Consider the following 19,658-nt stretch of genomic DNA (forward strand, 5'->3'; position numbering starts at 1 on the left):
TTGTTTATATAGATGCGAACAGTAAAAAATAAATTTGGGTAAACAATTTTTTAGAACTTGATGTTTTGATACTGTACTTTACTTTGAAGTTGCTTTCTATTAAATCTATTTGTTGAGTTGGGACAGAATACCATGTAAAAGTTTATGCAGGTTTTTTTTGTTTAGTGTTCTCTTACTATTAGGCCTTTGCAATATGAATGTATCGATAGAAAGTTTGCTGGCTGACGCAAAATTCCTCGTAAGCCGACTTAAGGTAATTAAATTAAATAATTTACTGCGTTCTGTTGTTATTTTGTAAAGCAGTGTTTTTTGCTAAACATTCTACCCCGCGACCAACGTCGCAGATATTTTTACATTTTAAAGCAATATTCAGTAAAAAATGGACGTTTAAATGTAAAAGTTGTTTCATTTAACAATATTTAAAAAAATTTTTTAACGATATTATAATTCACGATTATAAACAGACAAAGCAAAGTATGTCGCTGGTGTAGAATCCTAAACAAACCACATTTATTTTAAACCTAACAAAACGAGGAAAGCATGAATATTGCAAGGAAGGCATAAATATGTCAGAATAAATATAATAATAACACTTAACCCACCCAAACCCATTGGCTAATTCGCACAAGGTTGACAATACAAACTCCCAGACCAGCGCCCAAAGTTTTACTATTTGTTGTAATGTTAAATTTTACACAATATATAGAATTAACTGTTTCGTGAGCCGCGCAAATTTTAAAAATAATGTTATTCCAGCCGTGCAAATTTCAGCGAAAAATTGATTACAGCTGTACATATTTAAGTTGCATAAATGTATCCCCGCGCAATATCCAAAGTTTTCCATCTAGCCTGAACCTTTAGTTAAAATATATAATCCATTTTATGTGCATTTTAACTTTTTCACCAATCCACAAGAAATTTAGGCGCTGGTCTACAATCCTACAACCATCACCATTTACAGAGAGTGTGTTTTATCTCATTTACAAAATGTATTGTCGCTCAGGATCACGATGCAGCTGCAGAAGCACTCGCTGAACAAACTTCTTCTCTTCAAAAAGACATTGAAGCTAGGAACACATACCAAGAGAATCTGAAGGAGTTAAATAAGGTGGCTGGACACAGACCTCGCTCCACTCTTGTTTTGGGTAGGCTTTTTCTGTAAAATTAGAAAGCTTTTTTGCAACTGTGTTAATTGACATTTGACACCACATAAAACTATTAAGTTAGTAATATTTAAATATTATAGTTTGCCTATAATAGCATATTTAGCTATAAGGTGAAATACAAAAGATTCCATCATAGGGCGCATGATTTCAGTTGGGAGGTTTGAATTACAGTTTTATGATTTATTAGGCAGATCTGATTATAGATTTTTTTGTTCAACATTTCAAAATGGAACCCAAGTGTTTTTCCTACTCAGGTTCCTTTGTTAATATGATGTTAAATATATATGTAGTCACTAGTCACTCTGTGCTTCGCATTAAGTTTGCAGTTAACACCAGGTATTAAACAGTGATTGTGTTACACTTAATGTTATTCGTGTTCAGTAATTACTAGGTACCGCAAAAGTCAATAAAGTTAAAATTTTTTAAGGAGCTCGTCTGTCCAGAAATCAAATAATAAAGTCGTTTTTAGCACCTAGGGGACTGTTTCTAAGAAGTTTATAGGTTAAAATAAAGTTAAAATTTACAATAAAGTTAAAATTTATTAATAAAGTCAAAATTTGTCAAATTATAGCCTTTGACAAAGTTTTTGTGTTTCTTGAGAGTAGTTTTTGTAAAAATCGTCGTGGAAGCATTGTAAATCAGGAACTGCGACACAATTAAACCATATTAACCCATAAAAGCAGGAAATATGGCACAATGCCCACTTGGATTAACAGTAACTTTTATCGCAAATTGTCCATTTTTTTCTTTATTGTTACGTATTTAAATTTTTTTTATAAAACACTTTATCTTCATAAACGTGGTCTTTTCGAAGATCAACAATTTGGATTTTAGAAATAGCCTACTTCTGTAATACAAAAATTCCTAAGCAAGCTAAAACTATCGCCAAAAAAACCCGATGCACTTTTTATAATCCATAAAACACCTTGACTTTGCGACAAAATATCACGTTTGGGTCTGAAATCGACAAAATATTATCTTTGAGTAACTGGCATCAATTCAAGGAAGAACTGTGGCCTCTACAAACGAGCAATTCCGTTAGGTTAAAATAAAGTTAAAATTTGATAAAAATAAAGTTAAAAAATTGTTTTTTTAGGTTAAAATAAAAATGGCCCTAGTAATTACCTTATAACCAACTAAATTATTCACCCCAAGCCAAACTGTTTTTTGTACAATTGAAAGGTTTAATATATGAACAACTAAAAGATTGAAGTTTAGTTGAAAATCCCAGGTTAATTAAAAAATGTTGTGTTTAATGGGGTTAACTTAATCCTTTGTTCATAAGTTTTAATTTGTTTCTCATTGACTTTGGGTTTGTTAGGTAATCTAAAATATTGTATTTTGTCATTAGGTATTCAGCAAGAAAACTGTGCAATCCGATCGCTACAACATGAAAATGATGAGCTACGCCAAAGTTTGACAGATCATCAAAATGCCCTCGAGTTAATTATGTCAAAGTACAGGCACCAGATGGTACAATTCATGAACAACAAAAAGTAAGTTTTAATTTGTATGTTTTTCTGATAGTGATAGCATAATCGTAAAAGTGGTGTTTTTTCCGTCAGGCTCAACAAATGTTATTTTTTGTATAGTTTGCTTCAAGTGTTTCCATCCAAAGACAGATTTTCAGAAGACGAAAAACAAGACCTTATGAAAACTCAAATGCTTATGGACAAGGTACTTTATTAAGCAGAAGTTAAAGGTTGGGTTTGGGTTGTAAAATAAGGCGAAAGGTGCTTCTTACACATGTATACAAAGTATATTTTGATGAAATCTTGTATATATTTATAAGCATTTTTTTCTTCAGCCTGTAATAAATTTACAGATCTCTGATTGACATTATATTTGACCTGCTCTAAACTAAAATGAAAATACTCATAATCCCCAAAAATATGACAAATTGGGAACTAGTCCTGTAATAGAAGCATTACATTAAGTGTTTGGATTTAGATTTACGAAATGGCTGCAGTGATGCAGAAGGCAATTCACATCGACGAGGATGCCTACCAAGAGCACCAGGAGTACATTTCCACACTGGAGGCGGAAAACAGTGGACTGAGAGATCTACTGTTTATCACCAACGGCTCATTAGGCTCCCACTTCACAGCGGGCTCCTGTGCAGACTCGGAGGCCACGGTGGCCTCACGGCTTAGCACGGCTACCGTAGTGGAAAATACAGACTTGCCGTCTACCACAGACACCTCTCCAATGGGTTCGCCAGACAAGACTGAAAATCACTTGACATAAAGCGATTTGCCAACTTGAAGTTCCATTCACCTTGCCTTAATAATTCCAATCCTTCTTTGGCTAACCAGGCACGGCCGGCAGTTAAGCTGTTGCGTGGCTTTGAGTCATGTGCTGCTCCTTCCTGTTTTGGCAACCGGGCCCATTGTGCACGGGCATGCTTGCAAGTTAGTAGGCAGTAGGAAGGAAAGTTCCAGTGACTGGTTTGTGCAGATATAGTGCTGTGGTGCTACCTCATGCTTAACAATTGCTTTTCATAAGCCGAATAGTGTATTGTGTCTCAGTTAGTTAGTGGGTGGTAACATTTATAGATTCTACATAAATAGTGTTCATTATATTTAAATCCAAACTACTTAGGATACCTTAACTATTTAACCAAGGTGATCACTATTGGGTTGCCACTTAGTGTTGGTAACTATGTGCAAACAAACATGCAAATGGATTCTTTGTCCTAATAAATCAATAAAACCAAACTACAGTCTTAAACACCATACACCTTCCAGTGGTTCCGAAGCATTGCGACAATTTGATTTGATTGGAATTCAATATGTCCAAAACAGGATGTGACATTTTAAAGAGACCCAGTTCAATTTCCTGTTCCATCGCAACCATTTTGCATCAAAACAAAGACGGGAAACTTCTCTTAACTGTGCAACTGACCTTTTACCCACCTTTTTGGTAACCATACACCCACTGCCATCTGTCTACTGGAGTTTGATTTTCAATTAAAATAGCTACTGGCCAGGTTAACATTTAAATTTTATTTGTTATTTAGGTTTTCCGCTATATCTTTTGTTTTACAAGTTGGCATTTATTTGAACAAGGTGAAGTTCTTTGTTCCATGCGGTTTGCATGTAAATTGATGCTGTCCATACCTTTATCCAAGCCTATTATTTGGTAATGGTGCTGAGTTGTCAGTGTATTGATAACCTTTTGAAGCACTGTTATTACTTTTTTATTTTCAGGAAGAATTGTGCTTTATTCCAACACAACTTTACAACTAATTTCGCATGCTTGGTTCAAACTGATTTTTTGTTTTTAACTAAAATGTCCATTGGTGACTTTCATATGTACTCTGGTTTAATTTTTTTGTTTTCCTGTAAAATAGTTTCAAGTAGTTCTCTGTAAAAAACAGGTTCTGTTGCCATGCAAGGACTTCCTAAAACCCACAACACAATTACTGCCCAGAAGGTCAACACAACTGTTAATGCATTAATTACATGTAGGTCTTTTGATAAACTGAATAAAATTGAGCGCAAAGGTTAGCGGCCATCCAGATAAATTATTTGAAGTTCCCATGTTGCACATACTGAAAGCTCTTTTATCTCCCAAATCAAAAATCTGTTGTATACTCTTGATCAAAAATAAATAGCCAAGTCCAGCATGCATTTTAATATAGTCATTTTCAACTATTTTCCGTTCGCAATATTGAAATGTGTAGAACAATTTTAGTTCGTAGCCAACGTATAAATGTGTTTAGACCTCATCTGACCTTCAAGTCCTAATGAAATCAGCCTAGCCTTACACCAATAGCTGTCGCTGTTTTTTTGTTGTGTAACTTACTGGTTTTGAGTTCCATATTATTTTTCTACTAGAGACTTAAATCACGCTGGTTCGCCTGATGACAGGGTCCGACGGGCACATTTCTCTATGATACATTGCTGCGTTGTCGACCGCCTATTATATTTTTTTCATGTGTTACGCAACTGCTTGTTTATTTTCTAGTTCGCAGAAGAGTGAGAGTACAGAGTTAAGGTTTCTTTCAGATTAAAATACAGGCGTGAACTTCTAAACTTCAAGCTTCTGATGTGAAAAGCGTAGGTGTTCGATTAACGTAAGAATTGGAAGTTTAGTAAATTGAAGGTGGTGGCAGACTAAGTTTTAAATACCATAAAGGAAACTTGTCCATTTAAGAGTTTTTTTATTTTTTTTTTAAACATTTTTTTGTCCATTTAAGAAGTCCCATTTTATGCTTACCATTTTTTTGTTTAGGACCGGCTAACTGAGGAACTGTTAAACGTTCCTTGCAAGAAGCTTAAGGGGGTGCGAGTAGGCATACATCAAGTGCGTACACCTGCATAATTTTCTGATTTTCGCAAGACTAAATGAAAAAAAGTACAATCCCCGAAAAAATTTCTTTTTATCAGTATCAAACGGTCGCGTAAAACTTTGGTATATAAAGGTAATGGGAGACTATAAGTTTTAAAATACCTAAAAGCAATGGAAACTTGCCCACTTTAAAAAGTCCAATTTAGGGCATTTTTGCAGAATTATAGGTCAGGGCTTATCATTTTTTTTAGTCCAGCTAACGGAGCAACTGGTGATGGCAGGCCAGAAATAAAACGTACGATGTAACACATTTTTTAGAAAGCTATGTAAAATTGCCGTTTAGACAAGCTTTTTATTAAAATTCACCACAAAGAATCCGTTAGTAAGCTGTTTTGCTGGGAAATATGCCGCGTGCCAGAAGTTTGATGAACCCAGTTCTGGGCTGTGAGTCATCACCAGAAGTATGCCTAAGTCATATCACAACATAGCACAGGTAAACTTTGCATAGGTGGAGCATGTCCCTTTTGATAACGCAGCAAAAGTTACCAAAACGCAAATATTAACTTAAGGCTTCCTGGCATGTAGCGAGATGTCTGGCGAAAGAAGAGTAGTGCTTTCAACATAACAAAACGCGACGGTTTTATATGCTTTATTGTATAATATAGGGGCACTACAAAACCAGTATGCAACACAAATTAAAATCCATACATTCAACAACGTTTAACAATTAAGTGCAGAAGGACACACGTCGGGCATCTGCGTAACAATTGCGAAAAGGAATTTCTTGCATAATACTCATTTGGTGTTAGACAAAAATTTACGTCATAGATTTGTTTTAAGCGAAAAATAAAACAGAACAATGTTGTAATGTGTAACAATGCACTCTCCAAGTTTTCGGTTCAAATTCTAACAAATCGGCACAAATGTTTAAATGTTGATCGTTTTCAAGCAGAAAACAGCACACATGCTAAAAACAAGTACCAGGAAAACATGTTACTTCGCTACACGCACATACGCAATAGTGGTGCAACGACACCAGATTACACAGTATCTGTTTTGCAAGACAAACTCTGCCACAATGAAGATGTTCGCAGCAAACGATAACATAACTCGACGTATTGATTTCTTGTTTACATAAGAATTTAAAATGCTTTACAGCGAAATACGTTTTTAGGTAAATAATAATTTAATTGTTATTCGTTGCAATTTTTGCATTTACACTATTGCGACAAATCGAAAGTGTTCCAAAAAGTTCCACTCCTAATATACGTAGCGTCACATTAGTACAAACTATATTCGACCACTCTTGGTTCATATGTAAAAAAAATGATACTGCAGCATCAAATGATAAAATACAAATTGTTTTAGGCACAGTCATGGAATATAGGAAATTCTACGTCACGTTCATGGTCCAATTGGGCCATACACATTTCAGCTACATTAATGTTATACTTAAATATCATTACACAGGTGAAATAATTAGTTTTAAAATGGGCGACGAAATTAAAATGCCAGCAAGTTCGAATGGTTTAATAAAAGGTGAACGTGTATTTCTTTTTGTGCGTTTGTTAGCATATTTTCTCCGGGTAACACGAAACACAAAAGATAATAGTAATACAACTTACATAAATCAATTTACGAAATCTCCAAAAAAAGCACCACCCTTAATGCAGTACTGCTACACTGGTAAAACGCCAACTATAGGCTTTAAAACGCCCATGTAACAAAACAGTAACGAAATTTGGACTTTGTTTGCGGTTTGAAATGCAAATCACATAAAAATTAAAACTACCAACGCCTATGCTTTTTGATTTCCAGAAAAGAGGCAAGCAGGTGCGTGAATTAGGCAAATCCTTAACGATGAAAAGTGTGGTTTAAAGGAAGACGGCTATTGTTTCGAGAGTCTACCAAACCTGTCTGTTGTAAAAGCTCTCTGGCGACCTCTTGGTGAAGTTACGACTTTTCCGGCCAGATCTTGTTGAGGAATTGCACTGTTTTCTCGTAGATCATGAACACAATTGCCACGTCGGCGCAGACTCGGCCGAGGCGCGGAATAGTTCCCTTGTAGAATCTATGGTTTGACGAACAGCATAACTATGAATCTTAAAGAGCGTCTAATTGTATTTCTTATGAGAAAATATACTGGTTTATTGAAACATTTACTTTGTAGAAGAAAATAAAATCTACTAGCTCCTAGACCAGCGGTTCTCAACCAGCCACTAAGTGAGCCATGGCTCATTTAAAAAAGTTAGATTTATTAAAAAAATTAGTTTCATTTGTGTCAATCTTACAGGAATAATGGCTTGGGGGAGAATTGAGAAGAAATGTAAATTTATTGTTCAGCAGCTAGTGTACGGTTAAAATAAATAATCTGTTTTGAAACATGTTCTGCTGTTTTTTGTTCTAAACCTAGTTTATAGTTTGTTTGTTTTTTTCATAAACATTTATTGGGCCACAGAATTTTTGTGCAACAAAAATGGGCCACGAAAGAAAAAAAGGTTGAGAACCAATGTACTAGACATATATGTAGAACTGATGACACAATGTACCGTAACGCTTTTCATCAGCTTCAAAAAAGGTTTTACATTACATCTGGCGAGGTCCATTTCAAAGTTACAAGGCGAACTGACCTACGTAACTGGTCCGCAGCTATTGTCTCGAGCTTTGTCGCTTCTACTTATTACAGCTAGGAAATTATTTAAAGCAGCAAAAGCTATGCATGTTTCAGTAATTTGCAGAATCTGTCTTGCGGTTTAATTTCTATTGACAACAACCCCCACTTAAAAATGTACATCGACAAATTAAGGTAAAAAGAAGTTTACTTTACGGCTAATAAATATTGGTCTTATAGTGTGGCGCATGTGGTGTAGTGGTGTGCAAACAAGTTTATCTTTTACTTTATATCAAGGATTAGTGGAAATGCATTTACTATAAAGACGTGTTACACACTTAGTCGTAAACGACATTTCAAGGTCTTTCATACGAGGTGCACAACCGAAAATCAAACTTTTTTGGGGGCAATAAAACCCAAAGTTTAAAAACCAGAGTAAAATCAGGATCAGACATTTTTTTAAAAAGGAATATATATTTCGCCTATACGGGCATCGCGTTCCTGTAAGTAAAGTAAAAGTTCCTATCAGTAAAGTTTTTGGGTCATGCATGTTTACTGTTGGGAGTATAAAAGAAGCTCTAGGATTATTAAGGTTTAAATAAGTTAGTGATTAAAGACTAAGTGTAGTAAATAAAACAACAGTCAATAAAAAGGTTAAGCATCGGTCAAGGAGCCGTAGTATAAATTAAATCCCGTATATTAAAGCAAAACACAGTGAAAACTGAATTACAATTTGGTCTAAAATGTCTTGATTAGCATTTGTCTTTCCAGACCCTTGTTACATTTATTTAAACATCAAAATAACACTAATATATGAGTTTTTACGATCTACTTACGCTTTGACGCCTTCGTTTTTCCAGATTTGCTTGGCACAGTCCCATGTGTTTTTGTATTTGTGTGCTTCAAGGCCCTATTAAAGCAAAGATGACCAACGTTATATTATCGCGAACCCGTAAAAAATAATCGCTGGTCGTGGTAAATCCTAATGAGCTTTACCGCTGCCAAGTGACAACCATACAGTTTTACACAAACGCAATAAAGCTTTCAATATAGGGATTCTTCAGCCAAAGATCATATATCCCAATAAATAAGTTCTAAAGGAGTGATTAATCTGTATGACAAAACGACAAACTTAGTAAACAGCGTATGATTTTTAGCCGGTTACATCTAACCAACCCAATAATTAGTGGTGCATTCCAACACCTATACAATAATTATTCCTAAAAAGTCGGCTGTATAAAATGACATAAGATTTTTTTTAAGTTGGTGGGCGTAAATTAAGTTTGGCGTTAGAAAGCTCTTAGCTACTATAGTTTGATGTGGAGTTCGATGTGGTAAATTTAAAATATCTACTGTATATAAGTATTGGCTAACTACCAATGATACCAATCGAAATCAAGTGTTCACTTCGATCCAAAATTGTTGGACATCGAATACGCCTCAACAAAGACGGCAATAAGCCATACCTGCATTCTGGTCTTAACGACATCCAAGGGCGTGTTTCCGAATACAGATGCAGCACCGGCCACTGCGCCGAAAGCACCGGTGGTCAGTAGGCCAATCTCCTTGCCGGGGTCGTCGCCCCTGTACCTATTACATCACAAGCACAAAAATGGCCACAGGGACTATCACAATATAACATCGTTGGGTTAGGCACATAAGGCAGAATTAAACACTTGTGTAATGCTGAAAAAAACAAATAAAGATTAATTTAAAGCAAAGTCAGCAATAAAAAAATTATGGCCTGAAACTTGTCATGTATGGACATGGTTTTATTTCTGAGTTATCATTTATGTCAGAAGAGCGCATGTTATTAATTTGCTAGTCGTTGATTTTTGTTTTTCTACAGCCTGATAAGTGTTAGTTTGTTGATATCTCGTTTGAAGTGCCCCAACAAGGTATTTAATTACCCTACATATGTCACACAGCTGCCTACCAGTTCCTTAGTGATGTCATCACATAGAATCTGATGGCCTGGTTTGAACCCTGCTTAAGCATTGTAGCAGTGAGGCCCTGATAAGTTCCTCTAAATCCTGAACAAACAGAACTATCAGTTAAATAAGAACACAATTTCTTACATTTAATGTTGCAATTTTTTTAACCGTATTTGGCTTGGTATAGCTAGAACACAAACTAAAATGTTTAAAACATTAAGCATCTTCATTTTCTAAAAAGTTCATTAAAATTATTTCAATGCCAATGCTAGATAGACCTGCTGCAAATGACATACCACATATTCTGATTTAGGTTTATTTTCTCTTTTAACCTAATGTACTCAGCTAAACTATGAAAGATTGTGTTTATTTTTTATTGAAGAGTTTTACACTGGATAACGCCAAAAGTTTTTAAATGAGGCAGAAAACCTTTAAAGTTTAAACGAAAACCTTTTTAATATTTTAGACATTTAGTTTATGAATAAATAAATTTTAATAATTACTTTGAATGAAATATATTAAAATTGGAAGGTCGTTTTAAACACATTAGTTTAAATGTATACCTTCTTCCTTTACAATTTGTACGACGCCACGGAAAAATCCCTTGAAGCGTGGATTAGGACCAGTTTGGTCATGAATAAATTTCACCTAAAGCAACATATAAGTGAGATGGAAAAGAATTGGCTGGCATTTGTTAGCTAAATGTATCAGGTTTCATAGAACAACATAGGTTCAGGAAGTGGGTGTAAAAGGGGCGTGGCTGGTTAATTAAAATGCAATATTAAGTAGAAAAAAGTTACTACCAGTTAGGATAAACATCACAACATCTCACTAAGATATCGTCCTTTAATGTTTGTTTACCAAGCTTTGCTACAGAAGGATATTTTATAAGCATAGTTATTAATAGCATTCAATTAATAAGCATTAGTTTTAAACTGTTTTGTTCTGTACCACCTAGTATTTTGTTTAATACCACTGCGCACAGCAGTTATATAAATATAAATTAGCAGAAGAGTTGCTTACTGCATCACAAACTGGAAGATGATTGTACATTAGAATATAATTCAATATTAGAAAACTTGGTAAAAACACCACTGGTTTAAAAAAAAAGATAAATATATATATTAACCTCTTAGCTATATCCTAAGTTTGTGTTTACCTTGATGACACCCTAGTAACTACAAAACAAACCTTAATGGTTTCCATTGGACACACCACCAGGATAGCCTCGGCCAAGCCAGCTCCTAAGCCACACATCAAACCTTTTGTTGATGTGAGTTGTCCGTTTTCGTCACGCACTTTGTTTGAAAGGAATTCAAACATTCCAAATCTGAAAGAATATTTAATTTTTGGTAAACTTGAGGAGTAACTTTTTCTGGGTGTTAATTTTTGTAATTTAGAAATCCATCACTGACATTTTAAATTCGTGATTGGGGAAAAGGGAATTTAAAAAGTTGAATTTTTATATAAAATAAAGGAGTTTTTAGCACTCTATAAACTTAACACATACATATTTTCATACCATATATTAAAAAAAGTGTTTTAAATTATATTTGAACAAGAAAGTGACTCCTAGTCACTAGTAAAAAAATATTTTGTGCAATCCAACGATGTCTAACTGGCAAAATTAGTAAATGCAATTGAAACGTTACAAAACTGTGTCAAATTTTGTCAGTAATTAGATTTCTGAGGGATGCAATCAGCAGTGACAGACCGCTAACAGTTATTGATCCCTGCCTATTAAAGCCTACAGGGCACTGCTTCACCAGGCTAACAATGTATCTCCTTTACCTTACAGCCGCCTTGGGGATAGAGCCATACACAAGGGAGCTTAGACCTCTGTATAAGCCAAGGACACCGTGGTCCTTCACAGTGTGTCGTACACAGTCAACAATTCCTGCAAAGGGAACACAGAGTTGTCATATTATGTAAAAAAATATATCAAAAGCGTTTTTGCCATTATGGGTATTTTTACGTACTGAGAACAAATCTCCTTAAATTTATTACAAGCTACAAATGCCAAACTGTAAAAATCCCTGCATATGTAAATAAAACTCATGCCACTTATACCATGTCGTTGATATGAAATCTGTTAAGGTGATCAACACTAATCAAAAACTGTAAATGCCCCAACTGACCTGAACCAATCAGTAAAATTGGATAATATTGGCAGTTGCAGTTACAAAATTATACAATTTACAGTCACTAATTAGATCTGTCGTCACCCATGCCTCATTTTAATTGATAAACTAAATGTTTATTGATTTTATATGGGATAGAATTTAAATTATGTTTATATATATATATGTATAAAACATATCAATAAGGAATGTTACCGTTATATTTAGGTGGGTGCACACTTTCAGCCAACTGCAGTTGGGTCTTTACATATTCGGTGGGGAAAGTGATACAAATCTCGATACCACCGGCAATTCCACCTTAAGCAAACATGTATGACCAGGTTAAAATGACACCAGCTTAACATGTCATTGGAAATCCGGATTATGGACTTTGTACTGGTACACTTGGTTTAGGCTAAACAAACAAAACTTTTTGAAATGTATCAGTTAAGCATTTTTATGAATGAGGGTTAGACTTTTTTTAATTTCAAAAATGAATTTTCTTTAACCTTTTTTACTAATTGAATGCAAAAGTAAAAACCAGCTAAGCACAAATAAATAATTAAAAAGATGTTGTGTTCAAATCAGAGTTTTGAACAAAAAAGTTTACATTAACCAATAGCGCTATCTTCTCATTTATATATGCTTCAGATTTTCTGTATACAATTTGCCTCCTTATTTTTGGTAAAGCATATTTTACATCTTTTTTATGATATTGATAACTATATATACATAAATTGTTCTAACAACATAAGACAATTAATGTGACAAACTTGTTAAAAGAATAGAAGTTAAAATCAATAAACCTGCAAGAACAGCTTTAACTGGATTTTTTGGTTGATTTTTGCCAGCAGCCATAGCACCTAGACGTCGATGAGGTACCGGTGATGATGATACAGCATTATTATTAATGTTTGTATTGTGGTAAGAAAAGGCCGATGTCACCACTGAAGTTGGTGACAGATTTTTCCACAGTGTAGGAGTTTGATCTGGCATTTTGACTGTGAAAATAAAACAAACCTTACAGGAACTACTTAAAAACAAATAATGTTTTTAGATTTTAAAACGCGAACAAATGCTTGAAATAATTTGAAACAATTTTATCCAAAGTTCAACTTTTTCCACATGTTTCTCTATAAAACATATGTATATAAAACCATTACACTTGATTTACAATATTATTTGAACAAAGATCACATATGTATTGTATTTTAAGTCTTTGCTACAAAAAATGAACAACATAATAACTTAATTTTAGTTCTGATGATACTCACCAGATGAGCTTGCTACAATTGTTGAGGTACAATTATAAAGTTATATTAGATTGATCATTACAGAATTAAAAGTGTGCTAAATTCAACACAATCTATAAAGACATAATGAACAAATTGATAATAAAAAAATTATAAAACCTAAAACATTAGGATTTTTGTGTAAACTTGTGACATGTATGTTACATATTTAGACATATTTTAACTGATTTTGGTCTACAAACTAAACAAAAACAATACTAGAACAAATCCAATGACATGCAATAAACTGAAAAAAATGTCGCAGTTTATAATAAATCCTCCAAAACTCTCCTTAGGTGCAATATGCCCCATGGAATATATCAACATTCAAGAATGCTCTTTCATGTGCACAGCAACATAATCCAACGACGCTTTGTTCTTTAGCTCAGCTTGAAGATTGCCTGTAATTAGTGGTGTCCACCATTCGCTTGCCGCACATTGCACAGATGCCCTTCTTAAAGGCACATGCCTGGCAGAACTTGGCGCCGATCTGGTGGACCAGGCTCTTGCAGACCCGGCACTTGACAAACTTTCCGCTGCTGTAAGGACTGAAGCGGTTTTTGGTTTGCGTCAGGGCCTTGTTCTCGTTTAACTTTCGCCCGCCACCTTCTGTTGTGTTTCTTGCACCCTGCTTCCAAGGGTCGGGCGTTATCACTTTGCCGAGCTTCTTTTCGCACTTTTCGCACACCATTTTAACCGATCCTATAGCGCGCTATGCAGAGAGAAAAAAATAAACGGCATTTCGTGAGTGAAAGGTGTCACATTACATTACCGGCCGACCGGCAGTTGCAATTGTAACACGAAAAGGAATTCAAACAGTCAGTTTTGTTTTTATTCGTGCTGTTAATCGATTTCCTTTCAAATGACAGTTTGTTCGCGCTGCGCCTAACATATAAAACAGTATTGTCTGCAAAATTTTGCTATATCCCATTGTTTACCTTAAGTACGTGTGCGCGGTCAACCGTAAAGAAAACGTACCACCTTCCAATGGCAATTATTTTACCAATGGGAGCACTGTAATGATGTTTCTGTTTCTCAATATATTTCAGCTAGCTACAGCACAAGAAAGCTAAAGAACAGATAACTGTTATCGAAGCACATAAATTCGGTATTAGGCTTTTTTAGAATCTCGTCCAGTCCTGGTTCGCAGCTATTTAAAACTATAATTACAGTACCGCGTTATGGTTAAAATAACCGTTGTCCAATAAGAAAAAAACTCAAAAATAATTGTTTTCAAATTTTGAGAGGCTGAAATCTTAGTAGGTGTGAGGTTAATATTATACGCTGTTAGATCCATTATACTATCTTGTTCTGGAATATACTTCATAGGCCACATATCTCATATTGCGTTGTAAGCTCCCAACCTACTTTGTAGAGGCGTAAAAAGGAGATTTTTTTGATTTTTTTGCTTTATTTACAACTAAAATGAACATTATTAACATTCGTGTTGTATAACTTCCGCTCTTTTTCAAAATCATTACATATTTAGTAACTAACTGTTACCAGTCACTGCAGCAATTGTTCCATGGTTGTTTTTAAACTATAGCCCAACAAAAGGCCATCGTTTTTTGGGGCGATTAAATCGTAAACGAATTAGAATTTGCTTTACGGCTAAAATGACCGTTAGCGGTAGTTTAAAGTAAATTCCTTCTTGCCTCATACTGTGGTTATTATTTAATAAACTAAAGATTTGCATGCTAAAAGGTGACCTAGAATTAGGAAAAGTGAGGAAGTTTTAATACTAACAATACATATACCTAAGCGAATAAATCAAAATCAAAACCGGTTAAAACTTAAAAGCCCTATAGAATAAATTAATAATTGAATTATAATTCTTAATAAATCGACGTTAATTCCTTGTCAGGGTCGGATCCAGGATTTTTATTTGGAGGGGAAATATAACAAAACATTTCCGATCTTATGCCACAAAATTTGTATAGATGTTAGCTTAATTGCTACATTAGCCTAACAATTATAAATGCCACATTACAAAAATGAAAAGTCCTCATTAAACTGCGCAATGCTCGAACAAATTGACTTCACTGAACAAAAATCACAAATTGGTTTGACTTCCAACAAAACCAGGGCGTTCTTAAAATGCGTAACTTTCGAAAAGTGCGATAATTTGTATCGCTTATCTATATAGGTCTACTTTTAAAGCAGGGATGCGGGGTAACCCGAGTTAGATTACAGTAAACAAAATATAAAGTCTATAGCAGGTATGGCTAACCTTTTCATCGCGCGGGTCACAAACGCAATCTCAATCCTTGCCAAATGCACAAGTGGGTCATTATATTGTAATATATTCTAATTTGATGCAAAACTTTGCTGCTGCGTCGTTGTAAATGGTATTGTCTTGGGTTGGTAATTCAAGGTTTTCGGGCGATTTCCCAATTCGGATTCCCACGAATATTAAGAACCTAAATAGTTAACAAATGCTGCAGCATTTTTTATGGGATTACAGAGTTTAGCAGAAAGCTTTTCAGCATGGTTTAACCAGGGTTTTCAGAATTTTTAGTCTGAGACTTCTTAAATTCCCTAAAATTATCGCCACCTACGCTTTACAGCGATAAACGAAATGCTTTTAGTTTTCTGCTCTTCTGCACGCATTTGTTAAAGTGCAGTTAATCTACTAGGCCTACTGGTCACCCTTAAAATAGTTTTGCGCGACCCACAGATTGCGCAGCCCTAATTTAAACAGTATACTGCTTTTTAACGACTTTTTTTTATTTATCCTTTCCTGACAATGATTGACAACATTTCGATATTTCTAGAAAGGCAAGTGGGTCATTAAAAATCTGTGGTGGGTCACTTTGTGGCCCGCGGGTCAGTGGTTCGCCATCCCTGGTCTATAGTCTGACTCCCGAGTCCTAAGCCCAACTCTCGGTCGAATTTGCCGATTTTGTCGAATGACGAGTTCGGCCTAGAAGGGCATGATTGCCTGTATTCAACACATTTTCGCAATTAAAATATGGTACCCTATACATTAATCCGCTCATTGGCGTGTCTATTCCACCTTTACAATTTACAGTTTTAGGCTAGGACAGCTTATAACCGATTCATAAATAAGTGGTTCGGTTTCGGCTTGACTTCCTGCTTTTAAAGAGGCATGTTTTAGCATCTATCCAAAAATAGTAAAATAAACAAAACGGAAAGGTATAGCCGCAAGAAACTTAAAATTTACACATTTAAGACTAATGTGTATAGTTTTGTTTGGGTAAAAGTCGTATATAAAACACAAATTGCACAACTTCTGATTTCCATAAATTGGGCTTATTTGTGTTTCTATTCAAGTATAAAACGAAACTTTGGCCCAATTGACTCAATTCACGCAGCGGCACCCTATATGGTCTCGATAAATGTGCACCAAAGCTAATTTCTGAATGCGTCTTGAATTGAAACAAAAAACATGTGCATTATATAATAGGCAAATAATAAATAATATATTTTTCACGAAGGTATACTATCCTACCCTGGTTCCGCCCCTGTATAGGCATATTAAAATACGGTTATTCAAGTTTTTTCCATAAACATTTGTAAATATCTCTAATTTGCACAATATTTTGCGTATTGTAGGGCAGTATGTGTTATTTTTTGTTGCCTATCATTTTTGTGGGTGTAACCATACTACCTGGAATCGCTGGAGCTGGATGCCCATCGGACAACTTTGCTGACGCCTTCACTTAGATATATTGCAAAGCGGTCCGGTTTTGGTTAACTATTACCTAACTCGCTTAAGAAGTGCGCTTCGAACACATCGAATCATGGTTGATGCGAGGATCTAACTATGCCGGTCAAGCTCGGGTCTTTCGGCAAGACGTGAAGGCTAGAGTCCAGGACCCTGAGATTTATTTATCATTTCTGGTCTGCAAACCTTCCACTTTATGTGATGATTCCCATATGGGCGCTTTGAAAGTACGTTTCTAGATATTAGGAAATGCATTATTTGCTTCCATGGTGTTTTAACCGCCATGGACGATTATTTTATACCAGTCTTACGCTGTTTATGACCCTGGTTATACGTATCGAAACTATTTTTGCATAACTAGTATTTTTGATAGAAACAAAACTTTACTTACAACCAACTTCACAATTTTCTAGAACGACACAAAACACGATACAGATAAACGTTTGTTCTTACAGAGACGGAGAAAGTTCTTTAAAAAACAAATGCACGCCGGCAGCGTATGCTAGCTGCTGACATCGTCTTGCTTGACAAAATAAAACTTGCGAAGAGACGAGTTCATGGCGGCGTCCACAGACCTAAATATACGAACCATAACTAGGGGTGAAAGTACAATAATTTTGTGACCAGAACGATAAAAATTTCCTAACTCAAACGCATGAATTGTTTTAGAGAAGACGTCACAAAGTTACGTCATAACGTAATGGGACGTCTAAACAAATAAACTTTAAAAACCCAAAGTTGTCGTCTGACCGAGTGCAGTATGCATCTGAATTTTTAATTAAAAAACATTTAAAGAAAGCTTAGTAAAAACGCAAATTCCAGTAAACCAGGGAAAAGACCTAGTAAAAGAAATAGTTTTAAGGGAACGCAGTTCCGGCAACAACTATATTTTACTGGAATGCTGCTCCAAACAGTATCGGCTAACTTTATCAATAACCCCCCCAAAAAAACTTATCATACCTCACATTAAGGGCACGGTACATCACACTAAACACAAACCTTCATTTTCAACACATTATCTTTCAGCATCATAATAGAAAAAATGGTCTGAAGCCATAGTTTGGTAATCTATTTTAACAACACTAATAATAATACATCGACAATTGTAAATTATTTTTAGTAGTGACATAATATTTACTGTGTTCAATGTATCACCATATTTGCAAACCTGTCAATTGGATGAATAATTAGCGGAATGGCTAACAATCCAATTACAGTTGAGGTGCCTTTCTGTGCAACTGAAGGTAAATAGGAGAGGTATCTACGAATTCCAAAAAGCGAAGCCGCACACAGACGATTGATTGTAATGCCTGTACAAAAACATTTGAATATCTTGTTAACCTTAAAACACAATTTTTTTTCAGCACACATTGGAATAACATACGATATACATAATAGACTGCAAAAAAACTTGACTCTACAACACATTAGATCAAACAAAAAGCGTAAATGTTTTTTTTAAATAACAAGGCAGTATTATTACTGGTCATGTTTAATTAGACTTATTGTGGTGACCCCTGTTTGTTGTGTATAAATTAAGCTTAAATACTGGCAAGTGGAAATACATTGTCTTAGCAGGCGATGCTATGATAAATACCTGGAATAATTACAGATGCAAATGACTGCCAAATAAGTGCATCAGCAAAGCTTACTACAGGTGAGGTTTTTCGTCCTTCATCTGTAACTTTCTTTATATCTTTCTAAAACAACAACGTAACATAATTATTCAATTAACTTTGTTATTGTAAATTTGCAACTGTGATTTACCGAAGCACTGTAGCCTTTCGAGGCAGCATCAGCAAAAACATAACCAGAAGAAATTAGGTAGCTGGAAATTACAACAGATCTTGGCACAAAGGAGCGAAAGGCTTCTCCAACTTCATTTGCGTAACCTGCAAAATTAAAGATGTAGCTATTTCAGCAGGGTATAATTTCGTGACTTATTTGGATTTCACTTATTAAGTTATTTTCTATACCTTGATTAAAAAAAGTAACCAAAATATAGAAATACAATTTTTACCTAGGTATCTTACAGGTGTGTCTCTGAAAACATCTTTCTTGGTTTCATCAAGATTTGATTTTTCTTCTTTCATTATAAGCTGGTGAAACATTGCATTATCTAATGGGGAGAAATTACCCCCCTTTGGGGTATTGACACCCTCAAATTCAGACATTTGGCTAGATGTTAGCTGTAAACCATCTTACAAAAATATGGAAAATATATTTAGGTAATTGCCATTGGAAACTTTGGTTAGTTTTTTGGAGAAATTTTTTGAGGGGGATACATGCTATGCCTTTCTGCAAACTGTTTTTTGTGTATGTATATCAAATATATTATAAGATACTACATTGCTATGTTTCTTTCTACTTAAAACACACTACTGACAGTAATTTCTTTGCTGTGCTACTGGCCTTGTACAGTGTATACAACTATTGCGATCATACCTGTAGGGTTTGTTGATAACACCTAACAGTGTTTAAACCAATTCATGATATATTGAAGGGCCTCTTTCTTTCACGCGATATCTTCAAAATGATAAGACTCAACTAAAAC

At 34.9% G+C, this 19,658-nt stretch overlaps 4 protein-coding genes across 5 annotated transcripts; 1 reads left to right on the forward strand and 3 right to left on the reverse strand.

Annotated features, from left to right (window-relative positions):
- Positions 1 to 193: 193 nt before the first annotated feature.
- Positions 194 to 5,111, forward strand: LOC146132123 (FGFR1 oncogene partner 2 homolog). The gene is made up of 5 exons (XM_083396730.1): positions 194 to 253; positions 1,004 to 1,145; positions 2,518 to 2,662; positions 2,759 to 2,843; positions 3,117 to 5,111. Exons 1-5 carry the CDS (start codon positions 194 to 196, stop codon positions 3,411 to 3,413), a joined length of 729 nt encoding a protein of 242 aa, XP_083252856.1. The 3' UTR covers positions 3,414 to 5,111.
- A 981-nt stretch (positions 5,112 to 6,092) lies between these two features.
- Positions 6,093 to 13,492, reverse strand: LOC146132124 (tricarboxylate transport protein, mitochondrial-like). The gene is made up of 10 exons (XM_083397899.1): positions 13,399 to 13,492; positions 12,931 to 13,125; positions 12,341 to 12,442; positions 11,796 to 11,901; positions 11,196 to 11,334; positions 10,568 to 10,652; positions 10,007 to 10,103; positions 9,537 to 9,660; positions 8,907 to 8,980; positions 6,093 to 7,530 (listed from the first exon to the last, which is right to left on the reverse strand). Exons 2-10 carry the CDS (start codon positions 13,118 to 13,120, stop codon positions 7,413 to 7,415), a joined length of 1,035 nt encoding a protein of 344 aa, XP_083254025.1. The 5' UTR covers positions 13,121 to 13,125; positions 13,399 to 13,492; the 3' UTR covers positions 6,093 to 7,412.
- On the reverse strand, positions 13,490 to 14,259 carry LOC146132125 (cysteine-rich PDZ-binding protein-like). Its single transcript, XM_083397900.1, has one exon. It carries the CDS (start codon positions 14,105 to 14,107, stop codon positions 13,802 to 13,804), a length of 306 nt encoding a protein of 101 aa, XP_083254026.1. The 5' UTR covers positions 14,108 to 14,259; the 3' UTR covers positions 13,490 to 13,801.
- Positions 14,260 to 17,474: 3,215 nt separating this feature from the next.
- Positions 17,475 to 19,299, reverse strand: LOC146132126 (mitochondrial fission process protein 1-like). 2 transcript variants are annotated; one of them, XM_083397431.1, is made up of 5 exons: positions 19,125 to 19,299; positions 18,872 to 18,996; positions 18,702 to 18,804; positions 18,273 to 18,414; positions 17,475 to 17,679 (listed from the first exon to the last, which is right to left on the reverse strand). In XM_083397431.1, exons 1-5 carry the CDS (start codon positions 19,276 to 19,278, stop codon positions 17,607 to 17,609), a joined length of 597 nt encoding a protein of 198 aa, XP_083253557.1. In that variant the 5' UTR covers positions 19,279 to 19,299; the 3' UTR covers positions 17,475 to 17,606. The 2 variants fall into 2 exon arrangements, with proteins under 2 accessions (XP_083253557.1, XP_083253558.1); XM_083397432.1 differs by having other exon boundaries at positions 17,539 to 17,679; positions 18,243 to 18,414.
- Positions 19,300 to 19,658: the final 359 nt, after the last annotated feature.

Source organism: Ascidiella aspersa, chromosome 9 (assembly GCF_963924565.1).
Source record: "Ascidiella aspersa chromosome 9, kaAscAspe10.2, whole genome shotgun sequence".
NCBI classification, from domain to species: domain Eukaryota; kingdom Metazoa; phylum Chordata; class Ascidiacea; order Phlebobranchia; family Ascidiidae; genus Ascidiella; species Ascidiella aspersa.

Coding starts and splice junctions, on each gene's coding strand:
- LOC146132123 (XM_083396730.1), top strand. CDS start 194: ATGAATGTATCGATAGAAAGTTTGCTGGCTGACGCAAAATTCCTCGTA. Junction 254..1,003: donor TCCTCGTAAGCCGACTTAAG/GTAATTAAATTA, acceptor ATTGTCGCTCAG/GATCACGATGCAGCTGCAGA. Junction 2,663..2,758: donor CAATTCATGAACAACAAAAA/GTAAGTTTTAAT, acceptor TTTTTTGTATAG/TTTGCTTCAAGTGTTTCCAT.
- LOC146132124 (XM_083397899.1), bottom strand. CDS start 13,120: ATGCCAGATCAAACTCCTACACTGTGGAAAAATCTGTCACCAACTTCA. Junction 12,443..12,930: donor AGTTAAAGCTGTTCTTGCAG/GTTTATTGATTT, acceptor TGTTTGCTTAAG/GTGGAATTGCCGGTGGTATC. Junction 8,981..9,536: donor TCGTTAAGACCAGAATGCAG/GTATGGCTTATT, acceptor TTGCTTTAATAG/GGCCTTGAAGCACACAAATA.
- LOC146132125 (XM_083397900.1), bottom strand. CDS start 14,107: ATGGTGTGCGAAAAGTGCGAAAAGAAGCTCGGCAAAGTGATAACGCCC.
- LOC146132126 (XM_083397431.1), bottom strand. CDS start 19,278: ATGTCTGAATTTGAGGGTGTCAATACCCCAAAGGGGGGTAATTTCTCC. Junction 18,805..18,871: donor CGAAAGGCTACAGTGCTTCG/GTAAATCACAGT, acceptor TTGTTGTTTTAG/AAAGATATAAAGAAAGTTAC. Junction 17,680..18,272: donor ATTATTCATCCAATTGACAG/GTTTGCAAATAT, acceptor TCGTATATTTAG/GTCTGTGGACGCCGCCATGA.